We start from the raw sequence: 12323 nt of genomic DNA, 5'->3' as shown, positions 1-12323 counted from the left end.
AAAACAGTTGTTCATTTCAATACACCATCAGACATCAGCATTACAGTCATAGCAGCTATTCATATATGTATTTATATTTTGCCTTCCTTCTTTCTTTTTTCTTCTTTCCCTCATCCCAATCGTTCCTTCCTTCAAGCAATTTCTTTCCCTTTTCTATCATCTACTGTACATTTTGAGTTTTACCTAGTCTTTCAGGTTCCTGCACCAAGGAAACAATATGATGTTAATGTATGTGGGTGGGAGTTTTTTTTATTGTTTTCATTGTTTTGTGTTGTTTTGTTGTCTATGTTGTTATTCTGCTTTTGTTTTCTTTCTCTCTTTACAATAAAAAATACAATAAAATGAAAAGAAAACCGCTGACTAATTTAAATCATTGCCTACTTCGTTTCACCAGTTCTTTTGCTAGTACTTAACATGGTATCTTAATCAGCACTTGCTGAGAGATAAATAAATACCAGTACTTGATTAGTAGTTTCATTTACTTAACTTATAATACTTCAGTGATATATGTTAACTAGCTAATAAGTGGCCTTTAACGCACAAAAAATGTGTGTTAGAAAAATGTAAGAACTCAACATGAACCTTCTTTTGTCTTTTATAAAGAAGTGTTATTATGATCACATGATTCTGTTGAAATGAGTGAGATTTTAAGATTTCCTGCTAAAACCCCCCGAGTGACTGTTTCTCCCCCTCCAAGCTCCAACTGTCCTTAGATAATTTAATATTCTACGTGTTCTGTCCCAATCTACACAGCGCTAAAATCTCAGTAACGTTTTTCTCTGAACCCTCCTTCCCACTTAGATCTCCTGACAAAGGTTAGGGATCCTATGGAAATTCTTCTGACACAAGCACCTTTATACCTCAGGGCATTTGTATTAGTTGTTTTGTCTTTCTAGAACGTTCTTTCTCCCTGGTCACATTTAAAAATTTCCCCTCATTTCTTTTAAATCTTTACTCATGGAATATTATCTCATCTTCTTATAATTATGCTTTAAATTGAAATCATATCTCTGCCAATAGATGCTGTCCCCTATTTTATTGTATTACGCTTAATAGTGTCTATCATGGCAAACAGAAAAACCTTTTTATTTCCTCTTTTCTTATTCTCTTCATTAGAAGATTAGCCCCTGATGGAAAATTTTTTGGTTGCTCCAATAACATCTTTACCTTAGCACCTAGAAAAGAGCCTCATGCAACCATTTGCAGAATATGAGGAAATTTCCAGCCCCAAACTGCCAAAAGAAATTAATGATTAAGCAACAACACATATTTTGATTCATGCTGTGTTGTATCCTTAGTATTACAAGGGGATTAAATTAAAGGATCCAGATAGTCTAATATAATAAAGAATGGCATGTAGAGATGTTTTGAATTTGTGCCATTTTGGCAACAATATTTGAGTAGCTTCCTCACTTAATATTCTTCGAAGACTTTCTATGTTATCACCCTCAAAAGTCTTTGCTATTCCTTAAGGAAAAAAAAAAATTAATGAGAAGTTTTAAAATTCTAACCATCACATGCATGTGTGTTTGAGCTTACAGCCAATTCAATTTTAAACACTCAATTCAATTTTAAACATTCAATTCAATTAATCCTCATCCAGTTTTTCTCATTAATATTTCTAATGATATGTGTATGAGTGATTTTATTCTACTTAAGTCCACCTGTCTTCAAAAACCGTTTCTTCTGACAGGAGTAAAAACTCTTGATACTTAAATTTAGGAAGTTTCCACGGAATCATGAGATAAGAAAAATGTGTACTTTGAGGACACGACCTATTTTTCAGAAATATCTGATCATTTGTTCAACATAGAATTGTAAAAGGTATTCAATAACCTATTACAACGAAAGAAGAGATGAGTTAGTCAGGAAAAACATGGAAGAAAAATTCCTGAATGAATTGGAAAATACTGATTTAGCTAAATGGATTATAAACAAGTTTGCATATCACAGTATTTTAAGCCAGAAACTTTAAGAAAGTTTAAGAAAGCTTAAATGTAATATAAGAAAATTCAAGAAAAAAGATTTAGTCTGAAGATCACAATGACGAATTTGGAACAAAACTTTATTTATTTAAGTGTCATTTGGAATAACACTTTAGCATCATTTGAGAACCAAGAGTATTCTTATTCATTTTTATATCTGTAATGGGATTTTATAAAATAATAAGATGGCTGTTTTAAAACTCTTGCTTTCTAAGTGTAGTAATTTGTCAGTGCTTCCTGATATGGAGCAATTGTAGCAAAGTATGAGGAACGTATGTTGCTCCTTGGACATTAGCAGTGATGCTAGATTTCAATTCCATTTTGCCTATTGACTATTTTTCTGGTAATGTGGTTAAATCACAGGCAGTGAGCTCAGTATGATTCCTCATGGATGTGTGAGGCTCTGTAAAGAGCACACAACTGAGATTTGCCACACACTTTCCTTAATAAAGCAAATGCGGCAAAGACTCTACTCTTTATCATCTGGTTGTTTCTAAATAAAACACTGACGACAAAAGACTTAGGATACACAAGAAGCACTACCATAAATAATCTTGTTTCTAACTACCATGGCCATAAATATGTTCTCCTACAAATGCCCCATAATTTTGGAACAAAATCAATTCATGGTTCTCTGTCAGGCTTCATCCTTGCTGAGGATTACCCACCAATGTTTGTCACTTATCAAACTGAGTGTTGATTACTTTTCTTCAACAGGAGCCCTCTAAGAAATCCTATTAGGGAGAGGTAGTTCCATCTCAAATCTTTTCTAAAATACAGTTGCCTGAGTGTTGGTTCAACTCCGTATTTTGAAATGTTGACCGTATACATTGTAGTAAATTACTCTGAAGGTATTTCTATCCAAGGCTATTTGGAGATTTTCATTTCTTTATAGGTTTAGTGATGTAATTCACTTTACAAGTATATTTTATAATATTCTGCAGTGCTGGTGACTTACTAAACTCGGACGGAAGTGAAAGGATTTTCTATACCACTAATATAAGCTGTCTTATTTAGGAAAATGATTAAGTAAAAAAAATTAGTAAAACTGAAAATATAAAATTGAAGGGTAGGCAATCTTGGAATTATTAATAAAGTAAAGCTTTTGGTTTCTTTTTTATTGCTTGCATTTACATTAAGTAAAAATACAGCTAACACAGTAAATACATTTAATTAGAACCTAATCCAACCTTTAAAAATGTATTTTCCTTCATGACATCCCTGAAGGCCATATTCAAATTAGTCAAAACAATATAATAACAATTCAGTAATAATAAAATAATCAGAATTTCTTGTGATCATTCTTTACCATTCTTTCCTCCAAAAAAATTACATAGGAAAATAGACTAATTCTAAAATAACACTTTAAATAATTAATCTCATCATCACCTATCAGGAGCATGAACAAAACTATACTCTTCAGCCTGCTAAGTTTCATTATTGTCTCAGTTTAATCTCGGTAAATGAAACTGAGTAATAAAATCATGGGCCTGGTGGGGCTCCTGTGAGACCCGTCTTCCCCTGCAGTCTCTTGCTCTTGACAGATACAGCTTTATTCTTGCTTTTTCTATGTGCATATACTAGTCATTTTAAGGTAGTAAAACAATTCTCCAAACCTCTTCTGCATGGTCTACATGGGTTTCCCGGAAAACCCTCACATACCATTTATCCTTCAGTATTGAGAGTATTGGTCAATTTCAGTGTAATACCATAAATTACCTTTCTCTCCAAAATATCCACAAACAGGTTCTCAATTTGCACAGCAAGGGCATGGGGCTGGGGATTTAGCTCAGTGGTAGAATGCTTATCTAATAAGCTGGAAGCCCTGGGTTTAGTCCTCAGCATCAAAGCCTAAAACAAAATAGTATAAAAAAGACCAAAAAAACAAAACAAAACAAAACAAAAAAAACACCCAAGCAAACAAGGGAACTGCACAGCAAGGGCAGACCCTGTCCCACTCTCCTCCTCTGCTAGAAGAAAGCAAGCTCTTATGTAGCTTCTATGAAACCCTCTCCTTAAGCTTAAGATAAGTAGATGATTCCCACTGCCATTCCCCCAAGTGGTTATGGAATTTCTCAAAGTCATAGAGATTATCTTCAAATGAAATTTAATCAATGTAGTTCTGTCAAGAAAAACAGTGTGGAAGGATCTTGACAGGTTTCCCAAAATGTCTGCATATGAACTCTTGGCACATCACAATATGAATTGATCTTGGTGTATAGTTGAGATATTTTACAGTTGCCAAAAGCAATGGTCAGCATTACTGACGAGCAAAGGAGATAAGAAATGACTGTCTTGTGTCTTTGGTGTGAGTGCACAACATTGCATTGCTTTGTCCACATTAATCATCTGACTTCATCATCATTATTCAAGGGTTTGGGAATAGCTGTCTCAACTCATAAAGAAGGAAGGCAAGTTTCAAAGAGCTAATCCTTAAAGCCATACAGATACTATTGCAGTAGAATTATCTAAGTGGAAATATCCTTTCCTCCTGTTCTACCATAAGTGTTTCCAATGTATTTCTCAGATTGGTACATTCTTTTTATAAACTTGGATATGTAAATGTTGAAAGTGATTTCTCTACCAATAATTTTGAGCATGTGCACAATCGAAACAAAGGGCTGGGTCTTAAAAGCTTTGTTTGAATTTTTGTTTTCAGACCATAGATTTTGAAGGTTTCAAGCTGTTCATGAAGACATTCCTGGAAGCTGAGCTCCCCGATGATTTCACTACACACCTCTTCCTATCATTTAGCAACAAGTTTCCTCATTCTAGTCCAATGGTAAAAAGTAAGCCCGCTCTCCTTTCAGGTGGTAAGTTTATTCACTTTACAAGTTTAGAGAGAATAAAACTCCCCCAAACTGATCAGTATCATGTGCTCATGAAGCAGAAATGACAACTTGATTAAGAATCATCCTCTCACAAGATATATATTTTCTCTCAGTGACTGTATAAATCATGTACAATGCCTTCAGTACAACAATAGTGAAGCTAGAAATAATGTAGTTTGTCAGTATTTATCACTTGACTTTTCTGTTCATGTGTAGGTTATACTGCTCAGAAATACCTCCATGAAATTTGGAAAAGCATTGTTTTCTTTAAAAAGTATTTTTTGAATGATTGGAGAAATAAAGGTGCTATATTTGTATATACTTGTGCATTTGTAAATATAATCACAAAGTGGTGATGGAATAAGATTTGTTTAAAATCTATTGGTCATTGTCAATACACTTTCACTTTTTTGGATTAGTAAACTCAGGACAGAGTTTTGATTTTTCTCATGGACAAGTGTGTTTTTTAAACAGAGAGTTACTTGACTAACTCATTATGGGTAGTTGTTTGGAGATGTAGAAGTGCATTAATACCTGTGCTAATTCTATCACTCTCTATCCTATCTGGAAAACAGAAAAATTTTTCTACATCACACAAAATAATGTATAGTAAGAGATGGTATCGCAGAATTGAGAAAGCAAAGAAAGAACAGTATGGAAAGGTAAATAGACCTACAGGAAGCATGTACTCCTTGTAGGCAATCAAAATCCTAAAGATTGGATGGAGGACCTCTCAGAGTTGGGACACAGTCCTGAGATAAAAACATTGGTAGGCAAACGCAGGAGTGGCATTTGCATGGAGGGAGTACTTCCTCACAGACTTTTGTAGATCAGAACTTCAAAGACAGGCCTATGACTCAAGACCTCAGAATTCTCCTGAAGGTACATTTCCATGACCTGTATGTAACCATGTAACAGGAAGCTCATGCAGTCTTGACTAGTGAGAAATAAGCAAAAGACCAGAGACTGTTGTAATGGGCAGAGTATGCAATGGAGATGACATGCTGAGGAGATTCATCCCAGAGTAGGTCGTTGGCCGGACCTTGGCCCATCTCACCCCTCCTGCTTCTCAGCTCTTCATGGTGCATCTCTGGACCCAATAAGAATCCAGATGACAATAGTGAAATGTTGTCTGTAGCAGTATTTCTCCCTCTTGGATCTCAGGAATCTTTTGAATTCTTAAAATTTATGAAGCATTCAAAAGAACTTTATATGTATGATATCTATGGAGATGAACTATATTAGTGGTGAGATATCTAGAAAGATCTATAGTTAACACATTATAATACTGATAAAAATAAACTATTTTATAAAAATAACTGCAAAAACTAAGTATAAAATTGATTTGTATATGTATGTGCATGCATTGCATAGCTGTGTTTAGTTTGACTTGGAATAACTAATGACCCATCTGACATTTTATGAAATGGATGAATTACTTTGTGAAGTACGTTGTCACCATGTAAGGCCCTCTTATCACCTATTTAAATATAAGATGATAATTGTACTGATTCCACCTTCAACTTTTGATGTTTGAAGATGTTTCTATAAAGCATCGTATCTTTTTAACTTTCTCATACTTCTTCTGTCTCATTTTAAATGCCAGGTTTATAATTTCACGATTCTGTCAGGCCGGTGACCAATTTCTGGTCTTTTTCCATCTAAAGGTTTATCACTTGAATCATTCCCTTTATAGATATTTTAAATCAGACAGATTTTTTTTTCCGCGAGTGACTCACAAACTCCCAACCATACCCTGATATTATGATCTTCTATTTCAATCACTACAACTTGAATACTGAGTAAAACCAGAGACAATGTTCATGCATATGCAGATTACACCCACCACTTTCTTACCTTAAAAAGCATTTCTGTAAATGTTGTTTATTACTAGCACATTCCCTTAGATCAATTTTCTTACTGTTTTCAAAATTTCTTAAGTTTATTTAAAAATTTCCCCTCCATCCCAAAACATTTTCTCCACCTCACATAAAAGGCACTGTCAGGCATAAAATTCCTCAGTGACTCCTGAAACAACCCAGAACTGTTTCTTCAGCTCACCAAGAATGCATATTTACTATATTCCAGATGGAGCTTGTTCTCTGCATGTCCCATGAGATATGAAAGCAACTGTGTCTGAAAGCTAATTATATCCTACCCAAACCTGCTGCTATTGCTGTCTTCCCTCTCTGTGGATGGCACCCAAATATCTCTCCTTTCACCAGTACTAAATTGTCGAACTCTTTCTCCCCTCCGCTGCCTTAGTCTTTCTTATATTGAATTAGGTGCAACACACTATTACATTACTAGTTGTGACCATTTTTAATGAATTATTCTTCCGAGGTCACAGTTTGACTCATTTTTGTTTGTGTCTCCGTCACTGGTGTGGCTCCTAGCTGAGCTCTGAGTTTCATCTGCAAAATATCCTTTCTAACAGAAACCTCATGATATTATTCCTGGATTTCCATGTGTCATGCCTTCCCTGTCAACTTCTGTAGTGTTTTTGCATTGAACTTTTATTTTTCAAACAAAATTAAATCCTTGTTACTTGCTCCCATTAGACCTGCTTCCATGAAGGAAGTGTGTAGAAAGGGCATATGAACATATGGAATTCTGATCACTCATCTTTTGAGACACCATCCTCTGATATGACCGTAATGACAGTCCAGAGCTGGCAATGCACTTTAGATAACAAACGCTTATTCAGTAGCACAAGGCACAGTGTCATGCATGCTATAGAGATTGCCAGTCCCCCTACTTCTCTAACTCTTTGCCCTGTGTACTCCACAATTATCTCATATTCAGCTGTCCACCGTTGTTTAAAGGTTCTCTGTTTGCTTAGGAGTACTTTCTGCATGTTTCCTCTTCCTTTGTCACTATAGTAAAACTCAGCTCCTCCTCATTAAAATTTCACACTAAATCTCACACACTGGGTTCTATACTAGAAATTCTTGATCTCTGAGATGAAATACCTAGAGAAAACCACTCAGTAGAAGCACTAGTGTCCTTGTAAGACCTCCCATCTGCCTCTCGTAGCATCCTTGTCCCCCCGCCACCCAGGTGAGTCCAGCTCCACACAGATACTCTTGAAATTGACAGAGATTCTTTCAGGGTTGGGGAGAAGGCAGACTTCTTAGAAGCACTGAGAGGTCTGGGTCTATGCCTTGCAGTCTGCTGGGCTGCTGGAGATGACATGAATGGAGCAGAATAGCAGAAAAGGAAAGAAAAGTAGCAAAGACCATGTGGGGATGAGTTTTGTCTGTCATGCTAAGTTAAGAACATCATCCAGAAGAAACTGGGAAGCCATTACATCATTCTAAGCAAGAAACTATTCACTACCAGTGAGGTGGAAGCTATCATGAAGACAAGTACAACTGGAGGAATAAAAAGCTCCAGCTATTGTGAGGTGTAGAATAGTAAGTCTCGCCGAAACAGTTAAGGTATCATTTCTTTCGTTTTCAACCACTGAATGGGGTAATAATTGATTTGTGATTTTATGTCTTATACATCAGTAAACAGCAATATCAATAGAAGAATTTAGCTTATTTCGTTTTTTAAGTAAAACCAGAGTCACAACACAGTACTTATTTAGGCCAAAAGGTGAAACAATTTCTTCTTTGTATATAAGGAGGTAAATAGATCAAGAACACAAAATCTTGCAAGAAAAATGAGGTACTTGAACCTTTGGGAAAATATTCTTTCTTCAGAGGTCTCATCCCACAATGTTCTTACCAAGAGATGCACTTTGTTAATTTAATCATGGTGAGAAGAAACATATGCTTCTAAGACCAGCTTAAGGATATGTGCGTGTGTGTTGGTAAAGGATTTTTAAATTTCATTTTTTACTATGAAGCTGTATCGGTTTTTGCAACACAAACAAAAGCAGGCAGGATACCCCAACACGCAATTTGAGACTGCAGGATTTAAGAGATTGTAAGATTGGGAAATTTCTGACATAGAATCAATTTAACTTGTATTGGTACATTCACTAATGTTAATATACTTATTATCAATGCAATAAACTTACATCTCAACACAAGAATGTTCTAGAAATACAAATAAAATACTTTATCCATTGGATAAATGACATTTATTTGTATGAACCATCAAATATCTTGAACCTCCATAGTCCCATAGTTACAATTATAATTATTATTATTATTACTATTAATCATAGTAGCTATAATCCAAACATTATTTTATTCCAGTAAACATTTTATGCTACAATCAGAAATACTCACACTTTCAAGATCCTGTTCATGATAGAATTACTCTCAGGAAAGAAGCAGTTCTCCTCAAGTCTTCCTTTTAATTATTAAATGACTTAATACACTGGACTTGATTATACAGGTATCTTTGTTCTTCTACTTGAATAGTTCTTGTAAATTATGATATTCAATTTTCCAAATTTTACTATCAGATTTGTCCCCTGAAAATAAAGGGATTTTGTTTTCAAGTCACATCTTAATGATTGAGAATTAAATAATAGTATTATGATTTCTGCACATTCATGTTCAAGAATATTTATGTATAGATATGATAGTCTAATATAACACTAGAATGTAAGGCAAACAGCATAACACTATGTAATATATGATATGCTGTAAAACTATCTAGTAGCAGATAGGAAATATGCAATGATCATTTGCTTTTTTCAGTTAGAATGAAAGCTTTATGGAAAAGAAAATTTTTATCTGCTTTGTTCGTTGCTGTAGTCTCAGTACCTAGATTCTAGTTTTACATGCCAAGGGCTAAAGGTCCTGAATATTCATCTCAATTTATGTTTAGAAAGGGCATGTCAGTTGTATACCACAGAGATAAACAATAAAAATCATTCATAATCCATTTCACTGTGAACAATTTCTGGTAACATTTAACAAAAGTGTTTTAAGTGCCATTACGACCTCACATGCAAATATACACGTGGTCACGCTCACACATAGACATGCTTTGTGTTGTCCCAAGGAATGCGCTTAATGGGAGATGAGCTGTCAACCAGGGCTGAGATTTCTATTTTTTTGTCTCCAATTTTATGAATTAATCAGTATACCTCTCATAGTAAGGGTCATTTATTGAGATGGAGGAGACAGACCCTGTGATTTATTTTTGTCTTTCTACGGTACTCTCACAGAATCATGCTTGCAGTATGATACTCTGACTCAACCTACCTCTTGGACTGCACTTGTGAATTTTGCATTTGCCTCTATTTTTTAAATGCAAACTAGGAATGAGTGTTTCTAACTCACTGAGTATAGTGACTTTAAAAATTTTCATGCATGTAAATCATTTAAAATATATAGAACTAGATACATTATAAATCCTCCACGAATATCCACCATTACTACTACTTATTAAACAGACTATTCCAGGGTTCTGTATCCATATGCGAAATAAGGAGGAAATTCACCTTTGCTTTTATCTAGGGTGCTATATATTCTGAAAGAATAGAGATAACTTAAGGAATATCACTGGGATTTCTTTTCAACATGAGAAATTTGGCATCATGGCCTCATTTAATGTACAGTGGTTTAATTGTTTTTTTCTCATACATATAACTGAGTGTAATTCATTGAACTCTCAGTTATCTGCCTACAGGCAGCATGCAGCCAGAATACTCTGATATAGTAACCATTTGCTTTTTGTAGCTATTTAAATTTGAATTCATTTTAAAGAAACTAACAGAAATCCTATTTCTTGGTCACAGCAGCAATGTTTCATGCAGTCAACAGCCCTTTACCATTGGTTATCAACCATGTGCATATTTAGAACTTTTCCACCACTGCCCAGTTTCATCAGACAGTGGCATAGTTAGATCTTGTTTTAGTGTTTTCTGAAGAGTTTGCAATTAGATGACCTGCCTTCAGTGCTTGACTCCCTGAAATGACAGCATGCAGCTGAGAAGCTCATTTTATTAACTGACTTTCTATTTATTTCATCTCCAAAATGGAATGTTATGGTCAAATAAGCCCACTATGTGGAAGGGTTGTATAGCACGACAGCAGCCGGCAGGGTGTTATGATTCCTCCTCCGAGAGGTAGCTCTGCTGCTGGAATACTAACCTCAACTCCCTGCACACCTTCAACTCTGGCACTTGGAATTGCTTCTTTGGGATTTTGCCCATATCAATACAGACGAAGCCAGTGTGTATTCTCAGAGTTGTGTCTGTCTTCAGTCTCCTGTAGGTCATTAAATCCCAGTGTCTGTCTTCAGATTGTGAGGGATCAATCTTTTACATTCTTTGTTCATTTTTAACCAAACCTACCTCACTTTGCTCATGGTTTGTGTAAGCCTACATAACAGTAGTTACAATACTCTCCTAAAGCAAGGTTAAGGGGTTGTGTGTCAGAATCACACATGACAATACTATGCAACCTGCTTTTCCTCTTAGCTGTCTACAGAACTCTGCACAATCATTAGTGTAGCTATTAGAAGTATGACTGTACTATGTAATAGATGCCTTCATAAGCCTGATAAACTTCTGCTGACAGAAGTGGTATAAAAATGGAAAAACTAAACTGATAGCATTTCTTGCCTTATAAATTTAGAGCTATAATTTATTTTAATAGTTTTTCATTTTTCATTTTAAAAGATGAAAGGAAAAACAGAGATAATGCCTCCATTTTCATTATCTAAAACGGAGGTCTTTGGAAATGAAATGAGCTGGAACAGAGGCACTAAATTGACATGTATTCAGAACTTATTTGCTAGTAACTGAACTTTAAGACTATTATTAAAGATACCTATTGGAACAAAACCTTTTAAAACTTACTACTTCAAGAAGTGGGAGCATATATTAGAGTAAAATGAAAATCATGTGCTTGAAGAATATGATCACAGTACGCAATACTCAATTTTACAAATGCTTTTTTATAATTAAAACAGAGAAATGTTCATATATACATATATATATAATGAAAACACAGAAAGATGTTCTCAGAGTATAAAAGTGATTATTCCTAATAAACCCAGCACACTGTAATTGCAATGCTTATTTTTCTTTTAATTTTGTACTCTACTACACACTATAATTTTTTTGCTGTTTGGTTTTTTTCTGGTACCAGGAACTGAACTCACAACCTCGCGCTTGCCAGGCAGGCACTGTGCCGCTGAGCTAGATCCCCAGCCCCTTACACACTATAATAAATATACATGCATATATGCATATATATGCATGTGGGGATATCTAGAGACAGTTTGTTTCCACACTTGCTTTACTTTGGTGAGGAACTACATAAAATAGGATACTCTCAGGCAAATGAATGAATAAGCAGATAGAGCATCAGTCCATCACCATATCTACGTTCCAGTCCCAGCAATGGGAAATAAAAAAGGAAAAGATAAAAGGAAGGAAGGAAGGAAGGGAGGAATAGGAGTAGATAGAGAGCGAGGGAAGAAAGGAGGGGGGAAGGAAGAAAGAATAACAAAGGAAAGCAGGAGAGAAAAGAGAAAGGGAAAAATGAAAGGAAAAAAGGAAAGGAGAAGAGAGGAGAGGAGAGGAGAGGAGGGG

The 12323-nt window shown here is 35.2% G+C and overlaps 1 protein-coding gene across 7 annotated transcripts in view; it reads left to right on the top strand.

Annotated features, from left to right (window-relative positions):
• Dgkb (diacylglycerol kinase, beta 90kDa) overlaps positions 1-12323 on the top strand; it is a 627035-nt gene that overhangs the window by 141665 nt on the left and 473047 nt on the right. For all 7 annotated transcript variants that reach the window (XM_005377328.2, XM_013510618.1, XM_013510621.1 and 4 more), the window contains one exon: positions 4645-4798. In XM_005377328.2, the coding sequence (XP_005377385.1) occupies positions 4645-4798 (154 nt within the window). The remainder of the gene's footprint in view (positions 1-4644; positions 4799-12323) is intronic.

This window comes from Chinchilla lanigera, unplaced genomic scaffold (genome assembly GCF_000276665.1).
Source record: "Chinchilla lanigera isolate Chin_1 unplaced genomic scaffold, ChiLan1.0 scaffold00009, whole genome shotgun sequence".
NCBI classification, from domain to species: domain Eukaryota; kingdom Metazoa; phylum Chordata; class Mammalia; order Rodentia; family Chinchillidae; genus Chinchilla; species Chinchilla lanigera.
Note: the sequence above shows the minus strand (reverse complement) of the source record. Positions and strands in the feature narration are given on the sequence as shown.